The sequence below is a fragment of the Passer montanus genome, unplaced genomic scaffold (assembly GCF_014805655.1).
Source record: "Passer montanus isolate IOZ18808 unplaced genomic scaffold, ASM1480565v1 scaffold136, whole genome shotgun sequence".
In the NCBI taxonomy this organism is placed as follows: Eukaryota; Metazoa; Chordata; class Aves; order Passeriformes; family Passeridae; genus Passer; species Passer montanus.
Window position 1 is genome coordinate 756032 of NW_024360497.1, and position 21368 is coordinate 777399.

General features: G+C 58.9%; 1 protein-coding gene across 9 annotated transcripts in view; it reads right to left on the reverse strand.

Annotated features, from left to right (window-relative positions):
• Positions 1 to 21368, reverse strand: part of DLGAP4 (DLG associated protein 4) — a 120141-nt gene that overhangs the window by 33397 nt on the left and 65376 nt on the right. For 5 of the 9 annotated variants that reach the window (XM_039699604.1, XM_039699608.1, XM_039699603.1 and 2 more), the window contains 4 exons: positions 19297 to 19514; positions 16194 to 16308; positions 13519 to 13569; positions 12235 to 12481 (listed from right to left, as the gene is read on the reverse strand). In XM_039699604.1, coding sequence (XP_039555538.1) covers positions 12235 to 12481; positions 13519 to 13569; positions 16194 to 16308; positions 19297 to 19514 — 631 coding nt within the window. Of the gene's footprint in view, positions 1 to 4580; positions 5215 to 12234; positions 12482 to 13518; positions 13570 to 16193; positions 16309 to 19296; positions 19515 to 21368 lie in introns of those variants that run through there. The other 4 variants (XM_039699609.1, XM_039699605.1, XM_039699610.1 and 1 more) reach the window with 3 other exon arrangements.

Consider the following 21368-nt stretch of genomic DNA (forward strand, 5'->3'; position numbering starts at 1 on the left):
GCTGCTTTGTCCAGAACCAGGAGCTCAGGAGGTGCAAGCACTGTCCAACACCCTTACACTTCCAAGGGATCAGACTAAACACCATTTCAGGCACTGGGAGAAGTTTTCCAGCTCCATTCCACCAGTATCCATCTCCCCAAAGCCCCCTTCTCCCCAGGAAAGCACCAGCCCAGGCAGTACAAGGCTGAGCATTACAGCAGTCCTGCACTGCCAGGGAGCTTGCTGTGCTCAGAGCAGCAGTGCTGAGAGGCCAGAATTCCCAGTTTGGTTCTGCTGCTGGAGTGGCAGCTCAGACTGGCAGCACTGGCAGCTGCTCAACAGAGCGCACCAAAGCCTGGAAGAGTTCCTGCACAGAAATGGTGTAACCCCGTGTCTGGGGCACGCTGAGGGACTGAAAAGCCTCAGGGTTCAAACAAGGAAAAGGAGGGCTCCCAACAAAGCAGCCACTCCAGTGACCCGAGAGCCCTGGCAGGCCCACGACCTGTCCTGCACACGCTGTTCTCCAGGGAGCAGCCCTGACCAGGCTGGCAGCCAAGCATGGACACAGCTCTCAGCGAGGGCCTGCAGCAGGGTCCAGGCATCCCTCGGGGACAATTCCACAGCAGCCTTTGGGACACCTTCTCCGGCTTCAGATACAGGTACCTGGCTTATGTGTAAGCCTAAGAGGGATGCAGTATCCATGCTTTAACTGCCCAATTTTAACTTGTAATTCAATGCAGCTCTAGATATGCCTACTCTGGGTATGAAGTTTAGGCTTGGAGATCCCTCCTGCACACAGCAGATGCCTGGCTGGGCCCTGTTCAGGTAGATCTCAACCACTCCCAGAATAGAAACAAAACAAGACAAATAATACTTAGAAGTTTGACTAATCTTATGAAAACAACTTGTAATAAATTCCCTTTTATGAACTCCTAAATAGCTTTCAGCTTTCATCAAACATCACCTTGCACGATGACAGCGCATCAGCAGAAAGGCATAAGCAACCTCTGATCTCCACTTTAATTCCAGCTCTGACAGACCAGCACCACAGGTAAGAATTTACCTTTGAAACATTCACCACTCAAGTTTCTTGGTCAAACTTCAAACTGGAGAGACAAAACAGCAGCTTAAGCTTTGATCTCTTGAAACTAGGTTCAGAAAAGATTCCACCGCAGTGAAAAGATTTTCACTGCAGTGAAACCTGGATGTTTTAATGAAGAGCAGTAAATGGGATACACAAGACTGACTGTCAACACACCCTTGATGTAAATACTAGTGCTAAGGTTTAAAACTTATGCACACTCACTGTATCCTTTTCAAGTACTGCTGTCTGATGCACCAAGCTACAGCCTGGCTCGGGTGAGACCCCTTAGAGACTGGTTTCATGTTCTTGGTGTTCCCAGAGAAACTTCACCCCCCTAGACCCTGCAGAGCAGAGGCGATAACCCAGTTCTGCATGCACTGTCTGCTCAGGTGATGCTGCAGCACCTGTGCAGGCACCAAGCACACTGCCTGTGTCCCAGCAGGTGCATGTGCCCCTCTATCTTTACTGGCAATTCACACTACAACACTAAGGAGGCGGGAAGCAGGAGAGAATCAGAACTCAGATGTCTTCCTAGATGTACAGAAATTCTGGAAGAAGCTTGGCAGTGCACAACCCACAGCCCTGTCCTCTACAGAAATGGAGCAGTCTCCAGTCCTGGGGGACCATTAAGTCCCCCAGCAATGCTTGTCACCTTCTGTGACTGCAGACCAGCAGCCCACATGGGGCTATGTAAACACTGGGACTGCCCCACCTAATGCTGCCCATTTAATTAGAGACCAGACTCATGTGGGCAGATAGATCTGAGCACTCACCTCACAGTTTTCAGTGACAATCACAAATACTTTTGCAATGATGCCTTTTGCATACACCAGCCAGACCCTGGCAGAGAAGAAGTTTCCTCTTGCTTCTCCAGGGGACAGAAAGTTGGTACTTAATGCACTGATCTGCACCAAAGGGCCAGCAATTAATTAATTAATTCTGCAAGACAAAGTGAAGTGGACAGAATTTCTGAATATTTTCTCCTCTCCTAAACTGGCTCATCTGCAAATAGTTTAACTTTTGCCTGTTTAAAGGAAGCTTATGTTAAACCCTGGTGTCATACTGCACCCCACTTCTCTCCAGGTGGGAGACTAGGAGAAAAGGGAAAGAAACTCCTTTTTCCATGAGCACTTCTGGCGAGATCCAAATGCACCATTCCCAGCTCCAGCCCTCACAGAACTTTATTCAACGCCTGAACTCTAATCGCCTTTCACAGCAAACAGCAATCATACTTAGCACTGCTCCCCTCCCTTTTAAATCTGCTCTGATAGAAAACACACTGACAACTTTTCACTGCAGAAATTACAGGGGATTTTTCTTGAACAAGGCCACCCGCCTGCACAGCCTTAATCCTTCCAACTCACATATGTCCCTGTAACTTGCACTGCTCTGAATCCAATTATGTCTCCTCAATCCATTAAAAAATATTTGAGGCTGTTGTGCAGGTTGCACAGAGCAAGAGTATCAGCTGAGGAGGCACAACCAGGCCCTGCTGTACCCAGCTCTGCAGGCTCCCCTCTGCAGGTGTGCGTGAAGTGGGTTATGAGAAAAATTAAAGTGCCACAGTGACTTTCACACAGTCCAGTGACTAGCTCACTCCAGACCACCCCAGTCTGGGCTCAAACAACAAGAAAATCCATACAGGAGACAAGAACTGACACACAGCTGTTTGTAAACGCCAAGCTGTCATTAGTTACCCATGAAAAGTTTTCAAAGTTCTCTTGCTCTGGCAGCACACACAGCCAGGAACACGCTCACAGAGCAGCGGGTCTCCTGTGCATCAGGCTGGAGCAGCAGAATAACCTTGAGCTGAGCAGTCAGAAGTGTCCACAAACCCACACCGCGCACACAGATCAAGCACCCAACCACTGACACACAGGGCTGTGAGCAAAACAAGCTGGCAGCATGTGCTGGGACACCGGCTACATCTCCACACAGACCTGTGGGGCTCCCGGCACACTGTGCTTTGCCAGATCCCACTGCACTCTACAGACAGACAACCCGCATTTCACAGAAACCAAGTTCTTCCATGATCACCTTCGCTGCCCAGGGTCTCCCTGTCCTTTCCAGGCTGGCACAGTGCACAATAGTTACACTCCAGCACTTCTCCAGATCCTGGGGCCCTCAGCTGCACCCCAAAGTTACACTGCCACCACAGAAGTGGGACGAAGTAGCAAGCTAGATGCAAAATTAGCATGTGGCAGTTTGGCATTTGCACCTTAAAGATGAGGTTTTAGGTTTTCCACACCTGCCAACAACAGATAAATTCTGCAGATAACCCTCCTCCAAGTACGTGGGTGCAGACACACAACAATACTTATCTGAAAGCCAAACAGACTGAATTTGACCAATAGTTACAATTTTCTCCACGCCTTCAAGAACATGTAACTTCATAGCACCAAATGCCTGTTGGAAGAGCAATTACCAGCAAAGTAATTTGGACCCTCTGGAATCAAGTCTGCCAACTTACACGACTTGGCAATCTGGCTTGTTATCATCCCACATGATTGGAATTTATTTTAGGATTCAATGCCACATGCTGTGGAGTTTTTTTTTCCTCCCTTTTCTTCTCTTCCTCCCCCAAGTGACAAGCTACAGCCTAAGATTCAGAGGTCCTAATTCCATTCTCATCTCAAAGACATTTCCTGCACACCCTGGGGTCAAGGTCTTTGCAGAATAAGTAATATTAGCCCTACCATCAGCATCCTGCAAACAATCCTCCTTTTTGAGCCTCTCAACCAAGACTGGAGTAGAAATTAAAAGCTACATCTACTGACTGCTCACAACCAACCGTAACATCCTCACCATCCTGCAAGGCACACTAAAGCCGGGCTGCACCTGCGATTAAATCCCGAGGGGTTCAGCCTCAACTCCTGCACAGGGCGGGCTCGAGGCTGGGCTGCCACACCAGGTACCTTCAGCCAGGACCTGTTCTCCCAGGCTAAAAAAAGAGACTTTTCAGAGCCAGCTCCGGCCGGGAGGTGCCAGCTCGCTGCGCTGCAAAATGTCAGCCTTCAGCTCCGTGCCTCGCCCAGACAATTCCCTTTTCTTCTCCAGGGGAGGACGCCTCTCCAAAGAAAGGGCCCGTGTCCCCCGGCTGGAACCCATTTCGTGAAGGGCCGCTTCCCTCCCTGCGGCGCCCAGAGACTCCGTAAGGGCCTGGAGCACCGGGCCGGGCACCGGGCTGACCCCGCGCGGCCCCCGGAGGCTGACAGAGCGGGGCTGGCAGCGGGCAGCGCCCACCCCGCCCGGCCCGGCTCCCCGCGGCGCAGGCGACATGCGGGGGACGAGGAGGAGGATGGAGCGGCCCCCAGAGCCCAGCCCAGCCCGGAGCCGAGCGGGGCGGCCCCGGCGCTCCCACGGAGGCCCGGGACGCGCGTGGGAAGCGGAAGGGGCGGCGGGCCCGGCAAGCGGCGGAGCAGCGGCAGCAGCGAGGGAAGGAGGGAGGGAGGGGGCGGCACCCCCGCCCGCAGCCATGCAGGGCCCGGCTCGGCGCCCCGCTCGCGCGGTCACTCACATTGCCTGAGGAGCTCCAGACACAAAGCCATGGGAGACACAAAGAGGGGCGGAGGGGACCGGAGAGACGGGGGGGGCGCGGGGCGAGGGCGCTCGGCCCGGCCTGAGTCCCGCGGAGGGGAGGAAGAGGAGGACGAGCCGCCGGCGGGGCCGCTCGCGGTCCGGGGCCGCTCCGGCTGCTCGTGCGGCCGCCGCTGGAGAAGGGAGGAGACGCGCGGATCCGCCGCCGACCCCGCGGGTCCCTCCGCCCCGCCGGACACGCGGGGCGGCCCTCGGGACCCCCGCACTACCGACAGGGCACTCGGGCCGCGGCGGCCGCTGCCCCAGCTGCCGCGGGGGGAGCCGAGAGCTGCCGAACAAAGCGGGCGCCGCTCCCACCCCACGCGGGAGCTTTGTCTCCTTGTCGCGGCAGCCGCGGTGACATCTTCCCCAGGGCGGCCGCGGTCCCACCCAGGCGCAAACGCGGGTTTGGCTGAAAGAGCCGTCCCGTTGTCCCCCTCCAGCCGCGGAGCGGGCGCGGTGGGACCCCCGTGGGCAGCGGGTGCAGGGTCGCAGCGCTGCCGCCACGCACCTCCTGCAGCATCGCCCAGAGGAACCCTCCGGTGCAGAGGGAAATACATGGAAAGTGAACAAGTGGGACGAGGAGGTTTCCTTTGTGGGTGTTTTCCCCCGGTCCCAGATTTGCTGGTGGAGTTGTGCCCCGCTGGGCATGGGGAGAGGAGGCTCAGAGGGTGCGGGCGGTGTGTTGGGGCTGTGCTTTGTGCCTCCCCTAGGGCTGCCAGAGCAGGGCTGATGGAGGATAGAGGCGTGGAGGGGAGCAGGGCTGGCACAGCGTGCAGGCTGCGGGAAGAACCTGTTGGGCAGAGCCCCCCGGGGCTGCGCCCCGGGCACAGCCACGCTGAGTGCTGCAGGGGCATTCAGCTCTATCCCTCAGATCCTGTGCTGACACATGGAGCTGATGAGCACAAGGCTCCCCTGGGCCGGGGCTGGGGTCAGCTCTGCGTGTGGCGTCTGACCGAGACGGGCAGCGGGCACCGGTGGTGCCGCGCCCCGGGCAGGGCCGTGGCCGTGGCCGTGCGAGCCCCGGTGCTCCGCGAGGCTCCTGCCAGCAGAACGTGTGCTGCCCCGGCCCCTCGCTGCTACCATCACTCCTCGGTGCTGGGATTTATTGATGGCTCGCTGGGCTCCCAGCACCTGGAGAAGGGCTGCTCTGCAGCGAGGAGCGATCAAAGCGCCGTGGGAAACAGCGCGCTGAGCTCAAGGGCTGCCGGCTCCGCAGGCAGGACCGAGCCGCCGCCGCCCTCGGCACTCAGCAACAGAATCGCTGCGGATTTGCTGCTTCCGCTCTTGGAAGCAGCAGCACAATGGGGCTGAAGGAGAATTTGGTCACAGAGTCAGCCCTGAGCCTTGGGACCCCTCAGCCTAGGGCCTCCCCACTCTGCTGCCTACCAAGGAAAAAAGGAAACTTGTTTTCAGTTCAGGGTCTCCCAGATAGCTCTGAACTGCCAGTGTCTTCCTGAACCCTAAGAAATACCCAGGTCATGGCTAGGGAGATGGAAAAGATAATGGGAAATCGTGAAGAAGAAAAGCAACCCAAACCAAGACACACACAAAGAAACCCTACTTTGCCTGCACTGTCTGACATCCTGAAAATGCTCCAGGCTGTTTGCAGAGCCTCACTCAACCCCACCCAGCCCTGCTCTCCTGACACAAGTGTGTCTGTCTCAGCTAAGGCTGTCCTTGGTTGCTGCGGGGACTTCCCCAGTGACGGCACAAGCCCTGTGGCCATGGGGAGCTGCAGAGGGGCTGAGCATCACCAAAAGAGGGGACACAAAGGGACACTTGTGACTGTCTGATGTCAGGGCAGCTCTGTGCTCACCTGGGTCACAAGGATGGCCAGCACGTGGGGATACCACCAGGCCCCTTGCCTGAGGACAGACCTCAGGAGTCTGTGTACCTGGGAGAAGAAAAGCAACCCAAACCAAGACGTATGTACAAAGAAACCCTCATTTGCCTGCACTGTCTGACATCCTGAAAATGCTCCAGGCTGTTTGCAGAGCCTCACTCAACCCCACCCAGCCCTGCTCTCCTGACACAAGTGTGTCTGTCTCAGCTAAGGCTGTCCTTGGTTGCTGCGGGGACTTCCCCAGTGACGGCACAAGCCCTGTGGCCATGGGGAGCTGCAGAGAGGCTGAGCATCACCAAAACAGGGGACACAAAGGGGCACTTGTGACTGTCTGATGTCAGGGCAGCTCTGTGCTCACCTGGGTCACAAGGATGGCCAGCACGTGGGGATGCCACCAGGCCCCTTGCCTGAGGACAGACCTCAGGAGTCTGTGTACCTGGCACATGCCCTCCAGCCAGCTCTCCTCCCGGGCAGGGCACAGCACTGTGCACGGACTCCTGGTGCTGCCCTCCCAGAGGCTCTGAGTGAGCTCAGGCACCCCTTGGTGCTTTGGCTTCTCCTCTCCCACGAGGACAGCACCAACTCCCTTTCCTGCTATCAAAGCTGATAAAAGCAAGCAACAAGAAGGACTTGTCTTTCTGACCATGTCAGCAAAGGGAAATGCTGGCAGCTGCCTTTGTTTCTACTCCTTTGTAGATGGTCCCTGCTGGGAGAAGGCAGGGCCAGGACCTTGGAGCTGTGTTCACCTCCAGTGTCTGTGCCAGCACAGCATCCCACAGTGTGGCTGCAGCTCTCCCCTTCCTGGGGACCTGGGCATTTCTGTGGGCTCAAGCCCACTGCAGCTGGTTCTGTGTGCCAGCCATGTGCCTGCAGCAGGCAGCAAGCTCACAGCCCGAGTGCTGCCTGTGGGAGTGCTGAAACCTGGCAGCAAAGAGCACCAGGCACATAAAGACAGGGATGGTTTGGGTTTGGGGGTGGAGCCGAGAGCGGGGCTGTGGCCATGGCACGTCTTCTGGGGGAAAAGGGAGCGCTGGCTGGGCACAGGGCGGTGGTGGAGTTTCCGTAATAACATTGGAAAGATCAGAGGTGAAAAATGAATGGGAAAATGTGGACAGAAACAGCTGTCATGAATTTCTTTTTGTCCCACAGACACATGAATACATCACAGAACGTGTGTGCGTGCCCTTTTCTCCTCTGCAAACACTGATGGAGCATGCAGCAGAATTCTTTCCCTAGCACACATATATACACACACACACGCTCTCCCTCTAATCCCTTTCCTGCTTGTATGTCAGAGAAAGCTATTTCTGGAACGTGAAATCTAGGTCAAAAAGAAGGAGAAAATCTGAAGGGAGTGATAGCAGTCCCTCCCAAAGGCCGTTTGGGGTCGGCTGAGGCCGACGGGATTAGCGAGGGGCCGCAGTGGTGCTTCGCCCCTGGCTGAGTGATGGCTCCCAGCCTGGTGTGAGCTCCCCGTGCCTTCCCATCGCTGCTGCTTCCCCACACAGGAGAGAAGGCCATGACAGCCAAGAGGAGTGCAACAGAAATCTCCTGCCTACACAGAGCCCGGGATCACGGCACACAGAGGAGGAGAAGGAGGAGGAAGATACACGACTTTCCCAGAAGCCGTGGAAACTCGTCCCACAGTGAGCCAGCCCTCGGTGGTGCACTTTGTCCTTCCTCCTAAGCATAGCCCTGCAGCCCCTGCAAGAGCATCAATGCCAGGGGACTGTGTGCCTTCCCTAGCACAGCCATGGGCCCGGAAGCCAGCTCTTTAATTTAGTCATAAACAGGGAAACAAAAGCAATACAAAGAAGACAGGAAGCAGGTGGGAGACAGAAGGCAGTTGTTCTGTCCTGACCTTTAGGAGTATCTCTCCCATGTAGTGCTCTCCTGCCCAGCCTGGGCTTGGATAAGTTCTGGTATATGGAGGGCACAAGGTACGTGCAGCCCTGGCCTCCCTGGACACAGGATAAGGAGCTGGACACCTGAGCTTTTCAGGAACAGGCTGCTGAATCCCAGAGCAGGATGCTGTGAGCAGGAGTGGTGTTACCAGATGGCACAAAGAGGAGAGCTTGAGCAGAACTGGCTTGGTGTGAGTTTTCCTTGCTGTATTTGCTTGCTCACCTCTGCTTTCCTGTTTCCCCTGGACATCAAATAGTCTGCTCTGCATTGCAAGCAGTCTATTAAACAAGTAATTCCCAGAGCTGCCTCTAATAAGCAGGAGCCGGGGCTGGGGAGCCCTTTGTGGCGCTGGGAGCGGGCGCGGCTGTCACTGCACGCCTGGCAATTAGAGGAATAGGTTCCACTGGGGCTTTTGGATCTCCGGCTGTGCAAGGCACAAAGCTTTGTTTAAGGCTGATCAAGGGCAGCTCATCATCTGTCTCGCTGGCTGTCAAACGGGAGCTAATTGCCTTGTAATGTGCCGGTGACACAGGCATTAGTGGGAGGAACTGGCGTGGCAGGGGTGTGACAGCTGTCAGAGCTCTCCCCCGTGCTCCCCACACACCCCGCACAGAGCTTGTGCCCCTCCTCCTGCCCTCTGACAGTGCCCGAATCCCCCTGCTTCAGCATCCAACCCCCACATGGCCCTCAAGGAACAAGAAGCCTGTGTTGGCCCCAGAACTGCTGCTGCCGGTGCATCTTTAGGATGCGTCCCTGCACGGACAAAAGCGTGGTGGTCCCCATTGCTCTGGGCTGGTGCAGGGATGTTGGATGTAGGAAGGTGTCCTCGGGATGTGTCTGGGTCAGGGCTCTTAATGGTGTCATCCCAGAGCCCTGAGTGGAGCATGGGTGACCATTACACCTCCAGGTGACAGTGCACCCACTTCTCCCCGTGTGTCCAGCCTGATGCCACCAAGCTGCCACCTGCTGGTGGGAGGCCCCTCTCCTCCACCACCAGCCACTCAGAGCCTCAGGGATGCACGGAAAAGGCCCTGGGGGTGCTGCTCGACAGCAGCTGAACATGAGCCAGGTGTGCCCAGGTGGGCAAGAGGCCAATGACACCTGGCCTGTACCAGCCATGGTGTGGCAGCAGGACCAGGGCAGTGACTGTCCTCTGTGCTGGGCACTGCTGAGGCACCTCAGGGTCTGTGCCATTTGGGCCCCTTGTGACAAGAAAGACATTGAGGGGCTGGATGTATCCAGGGAAGGAAACGGAGCTAGGGAAGGGGCTGGAGCCCCAGAAGCAGCTGAGGAAGCTGAGTGGCTCAGCCTGCAATAAAGGAGGCTCAGGGGGGGACCTCACTCTCTACAACTCCCTGAGAGGAGGGTGCAGCCAGGTGGGGGTCAGGCTCTTCTCCCAGGTAACGTGGCAGAATGAGAGGAAATGGCCTCAAGATGCACCAGGGGCACCTGGCCTGTACCAGCCATGGTGTGGCAGCAGGACCAGGGCAGTGACTGTCCTCTGTGCTGGGCACTGGTGAGGCACCTCAAGGGCTGTGTCCATTTGGGCCCCTTGTGACAAGAAAGACATTGAGGGGCTGGATGTATCCAGGGAAGGAAACGGAGCTAGGGAAGGGGCTGGAGCCCCAGAAGCAGCTGAGGAAGCTGAGTGGCTCAGCCTGCAATAAAGGAGGCTCAGGGGGGGACCTCACTCTCTACAACTCCCTGAGAGGAGGGTGCAGCCAGGTGGGGGTCAGGCTCTTCTCCCAGGTAACGTGGCAGAATGAGAGGAAATGGCCTCAAGATGCACCAGGGGAGGTTTAGATAGGATATTAGGGAAAGCTCTTCATGGAAAGGGTGCTCAGGCACTGGCACAGGCTGCCCAGGGCAGTGGTGGAGTCATCATCTCTGGGAAGTGTTCAAAAATTTCGTGGATGTGGCACCTGGGGACATAAGTCCATGGTGGCCTTGGCAGTGCTGGGTTAACAGTTGGACTCAATGATTCTAAAGGGCTTTTCCAAACAAAATAATTTAATGATTTGCAGGAGAACTGAGCTCAGATGGCTGATTAGAGGTGTGAGTGCTGTCCAGATGTGTCTCCTGCCTCCCATATCCTATGCATGCACAACCACAGATGATTCTCTGTGCTCCTCAATCCTCCCCCAAAACCCTTTCCCTCCCCAAGGCCCAGCAGCCAATGTGAAGGGCTGAGGGATGCTCTGGGAACCAGCAGAACTGTGCTGGGTCATGTCAGAGAGAGGTGGCACCCAGGCATTTTGGAAGCCCACCCTGTGCTGTGCCTGCTGCTGCTGCCCGGTGTCAGCCTGGACCTGTGGCAGCAGCGAGCTCAGCAGTGCTGAGCCAGCAAGGAGAGGGCTGTGGGACAGGGGCAGCCAGGTGGGAGGAGTGTGGGACAGAACAGAGCAGAGAGGGTGGCAGGAAGGAGGGACAGGGCTGAGCAAACAGCCCATCCCACCCAGGGATGTGCTCCAGTTCCTGCCTCATCCTGTGGACCTTGACTGGGATGGTTCTGCAGCTCAGACCGCTGAAGGGAGATGTTCCATGCCCATATCCCTGGAGAGGATGGCAGGCAGGCAGGCAGGAAGGCTGCAGTGCCTCCTCCCCATTCCCCACTCTACCCTCAGCTGGGATGTGCTGTCTCCCACTGACAGCTCATCCCATCCCAGTGCTGCAGCATCTTTGCCCACAGCAGATGAGCTGAGGCTCACCCCTTGGTGCCAGAGCTGGTGCTGAGAGGCCCCATCCTGCTGGGCCTGACCCTGGCCCCATGGGGATGGGATGGCTGCCTCCACAGACAGCCCTGGGGAGGTTCTGCATTCCTCCTGCCTGCTCTGCCACCTGCCTGCACCATGAACAGGCACCACCATGTTCAGGAACACCAAGGTATCACCTTTGCTAACCAGTTCCCAAAATTATCCCCGGGATGGGACCTCTCAGCTCCTCACACCTTGTGCTACACCTGAGCCCCATCTGGAGCACTGGGACGGGCCAGAGCCAGGAAGGGCACAGGTTGCCTTGGAGAAAATGATGCAAAATGATGCAGATCAAGTGATTTGGAGCATCATGGAAATTCTGCCATGGCTCAGCACAGGGATGCTGGGCTCTGGGGCTTAGGAAGGATTGTTGGTGCCTTGAAACTCAGTGCAAGATCTGTTTGTACCCCCCAGTCAGGGATGTTGGGTTCTCTCTATGTGTCATCACAGAGTCACAGAATGGTTTGGGTTGAAAGGACCTTAAAGCTCATCCAGTCCCACCCCTGTCCTGGGCAGGAGCACCTTGCACTAGACCAGGCTGATCCAAGCCCTGTCCAACCTTGGATCAGCCTTGTCCAGCCTTGGACACTTCCAGGGATGGGGCAGCCACAGCTGCTCTGGGCAACCTGTGCAAGCACCTCACTAACCTCTAAGATCTTCCTGGAGCCTTCTCTTTTCCAGGTTGAACATTCCCACCTCTCAGCCTATCCCCAGAGCAGAGGGGCTCCAGCCCTTGGAGCATCATCTCCATGGCATCCTCTGGAGTTGCTCCAGCAGCTCCGCATCTTTCTTGTGTTGAGGGTCCCAGAGCTGGTGTCAGCTCTGCAGGAGGGGTCTCATGAGAGCAGAGCAGAGCAGGGGGAATCTCCTCCCTTGACCTGCTGGTCACACCTCCTTTGACACAGCACCCAGAGCCCGCCTGCCATTCCAGCACCCACATCCAGCTGCTCTCCATCCCCTCGGGCACACAGCAAGCCCTCACACGCCTCAAAAATCACTGTCAGCCGCGGCTGGGGATGCAGGCCGACAGCCGGCAGGCAGCGACAGCCGTGTCCCCTGTCCCCGCCGGCCCCGCACGCCGCTGCACTCACTGCTGTTGGTGGGCAGGGTCCTGCTGCCGCTGAGGCTGCCCGTGGGCGGTGGGGAGATGGAGCGGACGGAGCCCGTGTCGTCCTCCTGGGAGCAGCCCGCCTGGATGGCGCGGAGGTAGCTGTGGCTCCGGGATCGGAAGTAGCTGGGCAGAGGCAGGTCCAGCACCTCCGCAGCCGCCGACTCGGCCTCGCTGTAGGTGGAGTCGCAGACGGGCTCGTACTGCTCCCCCAGCTCCGGCTCGGGTGCCTGCACGGGGACAGGGCAGTCCCAGTCAGCTCTGCCTGCGGCCGCCCTTCTTTTCCCTTCCCTTCCCGTCCGTCCTGCTCCTCGCCCTCCGGCCACTCCTGGAGGTCACGGTCACGGCAGGGGGGACGGGAGGTACAGTGGTCAGTGGTCAGTGCTGCTGGGCAGAGGGTGCCCGGGGCTCTCTGCTGAGAGGGCATAGGGCCCCTCCTTGGAGGTGAGAGGGTCCCAGCTCGTGCAGTAGGGGACACTTAGCAGCGCAGTGCCCGTAAAACACCCCCAGTCCTGCTGCTGGGAGCATGTGCGGCCAAAATCCCAGTGCAGCCTCTGCCAGGGCCCCTATCCCAGCACAGCTGGAATACCCCAGCCAGGGCACGCTTACTCTTCGCGGGGCAACACGGGGAGACAGCAGGGGAGAGCTGTGGGCTGGGGGACAGCCCCCACACTTGCCTAGGGTGGGTCTCAGAATCCACCCCAGCCCCATCCCTGGTGAGGGCCAGGAGAGGGCTCGGCTGTGGCCAGGGGTGAGCAGGGCAGGGGCAGCTCTCCCACTGCCCCCTCCTGCCCACAGCCCTGCCTTGCTTTCCCGTGGGCAAACTTGGTCTTGGGAGAGGCTCAGCCAGGTCAAACCAGACCCAGCCCAGAGCACACCATTCTGAAATACAGATGAGAGATGATGAGACTGGCTGTGTTGCTCACATCCATCTCTCCTGACCCTTTCTTTCTCCTGGCACACAAGGACATTGTTTCTGCCCAGCATTGGCAGCTGAGCTCCATGAGGCTTGGCTCAAAAAGTTCATCTGCTTTCCCCCTAAAACTGACAGTCCCTAAGCCCTTGCTGGGCCCAGGACTCAAGCTCTCCAGCTGCCTTGCAGTGCCTGGGTAAGGAGTGCTGTCTCCTTCTCCTCCTCTCTTCCTTCTCCTTCTGCTGCTGGCCTGGCATGGGCAGACCCCAGACCCTCACACCCTGCCACGGGTGTCCAGGCTGGCCCCAGAAAGCTCCGTGAGGAAGGATGAGAGAAACGCCAGCGGGACAATACCTGCTCTCCATGGGTAAATATCTGAGGGATAAGTGAGGGGGGTCCAAAGATCTGGAAGAAAGAGTTGGAGAAGGTTAAAGGCCAAGAACAGGGAGCCCCTCACACAGACAGTCACTGCACAGGGACTGAGCACAAGGGGAGCAGGGGGCTGCCCCCGGGGGCCACTGCTGCTGACACTTCAGTACAAACTGCAGAGCTCGTAAGATGCCAAGCGAGGCCACACAGGCCCCTCAGACAGTGGCACGGACACAGCAAAGCTCCACAGGACACCTCAACCATGGGAGAAGCTGCTGAGCATTCAGCCTGCTGTGTGTACCCACAGGGGACAGCGGGGACACCATGCTGGGACACCCCTCTGCACACAGGGGCAGCTGCACAAGGTGGCTGTGGCTCCCACTGAGCACCTCTGGGTAGCCCCCAGCACCTCACAGCCCACAGAGCTGTGGGCAGCCCGAGTGCTCCGTGTGGGGGGGGCTGTCCTGCAGCCTGCAGGGCTGGCCTGGCCACCTTGCTGCTGTCTCCCCATGCCAGAAGAAGCCACACAGAAGCTGTTCTGTCTCCCCAGCTGAGCAAAGCCACGGCACACACTTGGCATATGGACAGAGCCCTGACAGACACTGTGCTGCCCGGGGACACGGCTGCCTCCTCCTCCTCCTCCTTCTCCTCCTCTCCACCCTCGGGGCTCTGCCTGGCACCATCTGCACAGGATGACCCTCTCAAGGAGAATCCAGCTTCAAAGTGTGCCTGAGGGAAGAGGCTTGGCACTGGGAATGGGCCTGGCCCTCTTGCCCATGGTGGGACTCAGCAGTATTGGGGTAACCAGCTCTGTCCCCCTTGGTGTGACAGGGGGAACACCCCCTGACCTGGTGATCCCCAGACTGCCAGAGGAGCTGAGTGGGACCGAGCAGAGGGGGCTTGTCTGTCAGAGCTGGGGGTGTTTCCATGTGGGAAGACACGAGGGTCTGGCTGGACACACAAGGAAGATGGTGGAGGTCACACCAAAGTGAGGGCAGGGCAGGAACTGCCTCTGGCACTGGGATGGATGAGACCAGCAACCACTGGCAGATGAACCAGCTCCATCCTGGATATCAACACACGTGCAGTTTGTGGGAGGCCTCTCAATCCTGACCAGCTGCAGCTGAGCTGTCTGGTTTTCAGGGGACAGTGGCAAAGTGCACGATGGCAGCTGCTCCCCATGTGAGCGGGCGCTGTGGCAGTCGGTGTGCCCTCAGCAATCCCAGTGCCACCAGCCTGGCTCTGGGCTGGCTGCCTGTGCAGCTCCTGGCACATCATGGACTGCTGAGACCCTTCAGCTCCAAGACTCTCCTGGTGTCTCCATGGGTGTGCTGCACTCAGCTCCTGGAAGCAGCTCTGGACACGGATAGATCACAGAGCCATGGTCTCCTGCAGAGACTTCAGCACGGACTGACACACAAAGGACGAGGACATGGCGGCCCTGACCCCGCTGTGTGCTGAGACAGCCAGCACATTGCTGCTGCTGCTGCTGCACAAGGGACAGGACTGGCCACAGGGAACAGGAATGCCCAGCAACGCCCCTGCTCCCCCAGCTCCCCTCCAAGGGCTCCGACCGCTCTGGGACAGCAGGAGACTCCAGCCAAGGGGCTCAGAGCCCCCCACACCTGGATGGGAACACAGGCAGGACGTGCCCTTGTCCCCCCTCCCCAGGGCTCCCCGTGCCCGCCCCACTGCTCTGGGCCCACTACACACACAGAGCAGCATGGGGGTGCTCCCCATGCAGACACACGGGAACAGATGGGACAGAGGCCGGGGTGACAGGGCTCGCTGGGCAAAGCTCTGGGGCCATCACTGCCCTGAGGTGGAAGGGCTGAGATGAGCACATGGCATCTCTGCAAAGGCTCATCCTGGCACAGTTATCTCTGGCCTGGGAGGCAGTTCCAGAGCAATCCCAGCCCCAGGGAGCTCCAGAGCAATCCCATAACCATAGTGTGGGATGTCAGACCCATTTTGCATCAACTGCATCCCAAATGTTGAGGCTGGGGCATGAGTCCACCTTGTGGCAAGGTGGCAAGGCCTCTGCAGGCCTCTCACAGGCATCCTTGGCTTTGCCATGGTGCCCAGGGATATCCAAAAGAGACATCCCCAGCTGGCTGGCAGGACAGCCTCCCCAGCTATGGGCTCATTGTTCCTGGGTCCAGTCTGCTGCACGAGGGGTGAGGTACTGAGCTGAGCAGGGTGACTGTCCCTGGGGACCCTGCAGGGTCCCAGGCTGAACACCACCAGGCAAGGCTGGCCCTGGCTCTGGACCAACCCAGTGGGCATGAGGGGCTTGCAGAGGGGTTGAACAGCCTTGCAGATGGTTCTGGGGGTGATACAGGGAGACCCTGCATCCAGAGCAGCCCTGAGCTTCCCCCAGCGCTGTGGGGCACCCTCTGGGTTACCATACCTGAGGCAGAGATTTTGGCTGCACCAGCAGTGTGAGAGGAGGCAAAGCTGCAGGAAGGAGGTCTAATAGGAATCCTGATTAAAGAGCTGGCCATGATGCTGGTAAAGCTGCCAGGGAACAGCCTGTGCAGTTCCTGGAGCACAGCCAGTGCCTTGCTTTGAAGAGGGAAGAAGATGCTCCTTCTCCCCTGAGCTGGCCTCCTCCCTCACTGCCTGTGCCAGCTCAGTGGGTCAGCACTCCAGCACCTCACCTGGTTGATGCAGCTGGACTCGTTGGCACTGTCAGAGATCTGGTTGTATTCTTCCTCCCAGGTGGGGAACTTCGGAGGTAGGAGGATCTCGACAGAGTCCAGGCGGTCCAGGCTCCTGCCAGCAGAGAGAGGGTGTGAGGGTGTCCCCATGGCAGGGGCAGCTCTTGGGCACACCCAGACCCCCCTGCCCACGGGCCCTCTGCCAGGCACGGGCACAGGCACGCCTGGCAGCACTGAGGTGATGCTGGGCACCTGCCCACTGCTCGGCTGTGGAGAAGACAGCTCTTCCTCGCCCTGCCAGCCCCTGGCTGGGCATGGCACACAGGGAAAGGGTTGTGGGGTGCAGTGAAAGGGGAGGTCCTGCTGCCCCAGCAATGCACTGCAGATGCCAAGTTAGTCCAGTAGAGCCCCAGGGAGCATGTGGGATCTGTGCCAGCCTCCAGTCACAGCACTGCCTGCGCTGCTGGAAAAGGGGGGAGAGGCAAGGTGAGAAATGACTTTTAATTTGTATTTTGTGGACTTTGCAATTGGAAACAACTGCAAGATACATACATTTACATCTGTATAGATTATCTGGAAGTAGTCCAGTGGGAACCTAGCTGGAATGACAATGCTGCATGAGCAGGGGATCAGTATTTGAAGTACAGCTTTGCTGGGAGAAACTGCCACTACATCCTGGGGCACAGCAGCAGACTGTGCACAGGAGGAGAGCTGGGCTCTCACTGCACCTGACCCAGCCCAGACCTCAGCTGAGATCCAGGCACATGGGGGCAGGGAGGGATGGGGAAGGATGGGGCTCCCGTGGGACTCTGTTCCACCACAAGGCCCTGTGTGAAGGAGTCCTGGGCACAGGCTGGGTGCACGCAGTGGGGGACATTGGCAGCCACGGTGGCCCAGGACAGCTGTGGGGCCTCTCCCTCGGGAATAGCGTGTGATCCCAACACAGGCCCTCATGGAGCCCCCTCCCCCATGTCTGCCAGGGCTGTGGTACAGAGCTCCGATTGTCACCTGCCTGGGGACAGCAGAGCTGAGGGCACGGCAGGCCCTGTGCAGCATGTGGGCATCCCACAGGGACTCGGAGGTGTCCATCCCAGGGTGGGATGGGAGTGGGGAATTGTCCCTTCTGCCAGGGGAGACACCCTTTGGAGAGTCTTGGGGACCAAGGGCCAAGTGACAGCCCTAGCCCTGGGCTCTGCTGACTGCCGGCTTTCCCTCATGCTGAGGTTTTTATCCGTGAGCCAGCCGCGTCCTGGGATGGGCCGTGTCCCTGTGCCACCCACCGGCCTTCACCCCGCCTGCCCACGAGGAAACCGAGTCCCAGAGCGGCCAGCAGCCCTTGGCGGGGCAGGGACCCCGCAGAGGGACGGCTCTGTGCCTTGCCCCGGCTCTGGCTGGCCCTGCGGCCCCCCGGCCCAGCCCCAGCCCGGGGTCCCTCGGCTGCCGGGGCTCGGGGCTGCGCTGGGCGCCGAGGGCCGGGCACCAGATGGCGGCCGCGCTCCGCTCCGGCCGGGCCCCGGCCTCGTCCCGGCTCTATTCCCGGCTCCAGCCCCAACCCCGCCTACATTCTTGGCTCTATCCCTGGTTTCAAACCCAGCTCTATCCCTGGTTCCGGCTCTAGTCCCGGCTCTATCCCCGGTTTCCGCTCTAGTCCCGGCTCTATCCCCGGTTTCCGCTCTAGTCCCGGCTCTATCCCCGGTTTCCGCTCTAGTCCCGGCTCTTTTCCTGGTTTCAGCCCCGGCTCTAGCCCCAGCTCCAGCCCCGGCTCCGGCCGGGCCAGGGTCCCGCAGGGTCCTGCAAGCCAAGCGCTGCTCGGAGCCCTCGCAGCCGCACCCCGCTGTCCCGCAGTCCCGCAACCCCGCAGTCCCTCTGTCCCGCTGTCCCACTGTCCCGCAGTCCCGCTGTCCCGCAGTCCCGCTGTCCCGCAGTCCCACTGTCCCTCAGTCCCGCTGTCCCGCAGTCCCGCAGTTCCGCTGTCCCGCAGTCCCGCAGTTCCGCTTACCCGCTGCGCATCCCGCAGCTTCCCCAGCACTGGCCCGGCTCTGGCTGAGCCCCAGCGCTCAGGGCCGGCCACATCGCGATGGACACGCTGGATGGGCAGAAGGAGCCGCAGCCTCTCTATGTGGCTATTTTTCACCAGAGACTCCAGGACCCCACCCTGCTCCCCTGAGGTGAATGTGAAGGCTCGGCACAGGGATGGATCCAGAGCAGGCATTTCCAGGGCTCTCCACACACGATTTTGTCACCATCTCCCAGAAGAAAGCAGCACCAGGTCTTGATGTGAAGGCTCTGTGAGGTGTCCCCCCACTGCCTGCACCTCGCTTCCCTCTGCCTGCTGAGCTTCAGCAATGCATCCTCAGCGGCTCCTGCTTCTCCCTGCCCCTCTGTACCACCCACAGCTGCCTGAGCTGCAGCACCCGGAGCACTGACAGCCCCCAGGTGCCTTGTCCTGGGATGTGGAGCAGGTGCTGAGGACACTGCACAGCATCACTGCCCAGCTCATGCAGAGCCCCTCCTGCAAGAGCAGCCTTTGGCCCAGCAAAGCTCCTGCTCTGCTCCCCTGGCTTTGTCTGTCTGGCTCAAACTACTGTGGTTCTTCCTCCTTGAAAAACCTCTCATCTCTTCAGGATATCCTCCAGCCCAGTGTGCCACCTTTCTGTTCCAGAGGTGGAACACCTGGAACACCTGGACATCTCTGGAGCAGAGCAGCTCCAGGCACAGTCCCCGCAGGCCGAGTGTCCTCAGCCATGCTGGGTGAGCAGCTTCCATGGCCAAGGGGCCTCTTGGGGCTGGGATCTCTGCATTCCCCCAGAACAGAAGATGCTTGGAGAGGAAATACCTCTCCAGCTCTGTCAGAGGAGTGCTCTCCCTGTGGCTGAGGGGACGGGGACCTGAAGCAGCTCCTAACGCCAGGGCTACTGGGAATCATCAGGATGGGGTGCCACATCTTTTCCTGTCCTGCTGTCTCCTCATCTCTGTTAGAGCTGGGGTGCAGGAGCCCTGCTGGGCTCTGATGCCACACTGTGCGTGGTGCTGCAACCCAAGGAGTGGTCCAGGGGTGGCCCTGAGGGCCTGTGCAGGGCTCCCAGAGGAGCTCCAGCGTTACCTTTGTGTGGTGCTCTGCTCACTCAGGGACTGTTGGGTGGCCTTGAGGTAACTCTGCCTCCGAGCTGCAGTTTTCGGGGATGGTTTGGGGCTGGTTTCTGAGTCCTCGCTATCATCATCCCCCATGGCTTTGATGTAGCTCCCGCTCCGCATGCGCCGGCACGGGATCTCGCTGTCCTTGTCCCGGGACAGCGTGCTGTTCCACTCCCCGTGAGGCACCTGCAGGAGGAATGGCAGCATGAGCAGATGTGAGGGAGGGCACAGGCCCACGATCCTGGGACCGGCAGGATCATGGGCGTTGGGGAGGTTGTTGTACTTCTGCTGCGATGTAGTGGGAATAAGCAACACAGTTCCTTCACAACCCTCCCTTACCAGTTCATGCCAGGCAGCCCTTGCTTTGGTGGCCTCTGTTTTAGCACATCACAGCCATTCCCTGCTGCTGGACACCTCCATCCCAGACATGCTCACACAGCCAGGACAAGCTGCACAATGCTAGGCGTAACAGGGGGAGGAGGGGACAGTCTCACTAGGCCTGTGTGGGGCACTGGGACAGGGCTGGACCCGGGCATTCATCACACAGACCATGTCACTGAACATAAAAGTGCTGCTGTGGAGCAGGGCTTGGGGCTCAGAGCCCAGACCTTCATGGGCTCTTTAAGGTTTTGAGTTGAATGTGACTGTGAGAGGCTGAAATTACTTTCTGAAACCAAGTCAGGCTCTCATGAGTCCCTCTAGAGCAGCTTGGGCACACAGACCTTGTGCTGGCCTCTCTGCAGAGAGATGAGCAGCACTTTGGGCATGAAAAGCACTTCTAACCTCAGCAAGATGACAACTCCACAATTAATTTAAGGCAGACACAGTCTTTTGTTCCCTCACTGGACAGGAGTGAGCTGTTGGTCCCATGGGAGGCCTGAAGCACTGAGCAGCCACCACCCTGCCTACCCAACCTGTGCAGGGTTTGTGGGGGGAACCAGAAGCAGAGCCAAGGTGCCCAGGACTGACCAGGATGAGCCACGTGTGCTGTGGAACAAGTCAGGAGAAAGATGAGGAAGCCCAGGTTTCCAGGAGCAAGCCTTGGCTTTGTGGCTCTCTTGGATTGCTACTGGCTTTTGTCCTGCCCTTGAGGACGTCGCCAAGGAGCGGCCAGGCCACATGTGAGGATGCAGCAATGTCCATGTCATGCCAGTGCCAGGACAGCCCATGGCCACCCAGACTGGGGCAGCAGCTGGGATGCCATGGGGAGCAGTGCCAGCTCTTGTGCTGAGCACAGGTTGTGCTGACGAGAGAGTCCCCCTTGGCTTTGCTGGATGGAGCTGCTGGACCTGCTCCGCTGCCTGGGGAGCCGTGGGGCTGAGCAGCCACAGCTCACACAGGGCTCTGGGGATGCAGGGCTGTGCTGCAGCTGTGAGGAGCCAGCCCTGCAGGGCCTGCTGCCATCCCTGCTCCCAGCAGGGCTCCCAGGGGAGCCAGAGCCAGTCCAAGGCTGTGTCTGATGCTGCTGGGTTGGAGCACCTCCAGGTGAGGTTCAGATCTGCAGGCTGCAGGCTGTGTCCATGTGCAGGCTCAATCCACAGCCCACAGCTGAGAGCTTGTTCCTGCCCAAAAGAGCAGGGACTCAGCCCGTGTCCTGCCAGCCTGCTCTGTGTGCCCACTCTGGAACAGATCCCAGACCACCCCTGGCGCTGCTCTGGGGACAGGAGTGCACCCATCACCCAGCACCCACATTCCTGGGGGTGTGGAACAGAGCCAGGGCTGATCCAGGTGTGTGAGATCCAGCTGGGACCCAAGTGGAGCGAGTCTCCCACTTGAGGCACACACACTAGCCAGGCCTCCCTGGGCCCATTGCTGCTAGTGTGGATTATCCCAGCTCTTTCCACTCTGCTCCTGCCATCTTTATGGCTGGCCATGGCTCCCAGGCCAAGCTCACACCACTGTCCAGCTCAGGGGCTGTGGCATCTGTCAGGTCCTGATAAATGCAAGAGCTGAGAACCCTTTCCCTGCTGGGTGGGAATGCTGTCCCTGTCTGTACTGGTGGCCTTTGGGCCAGGAGGGACCCTGCTGGCTCCAGCTGAG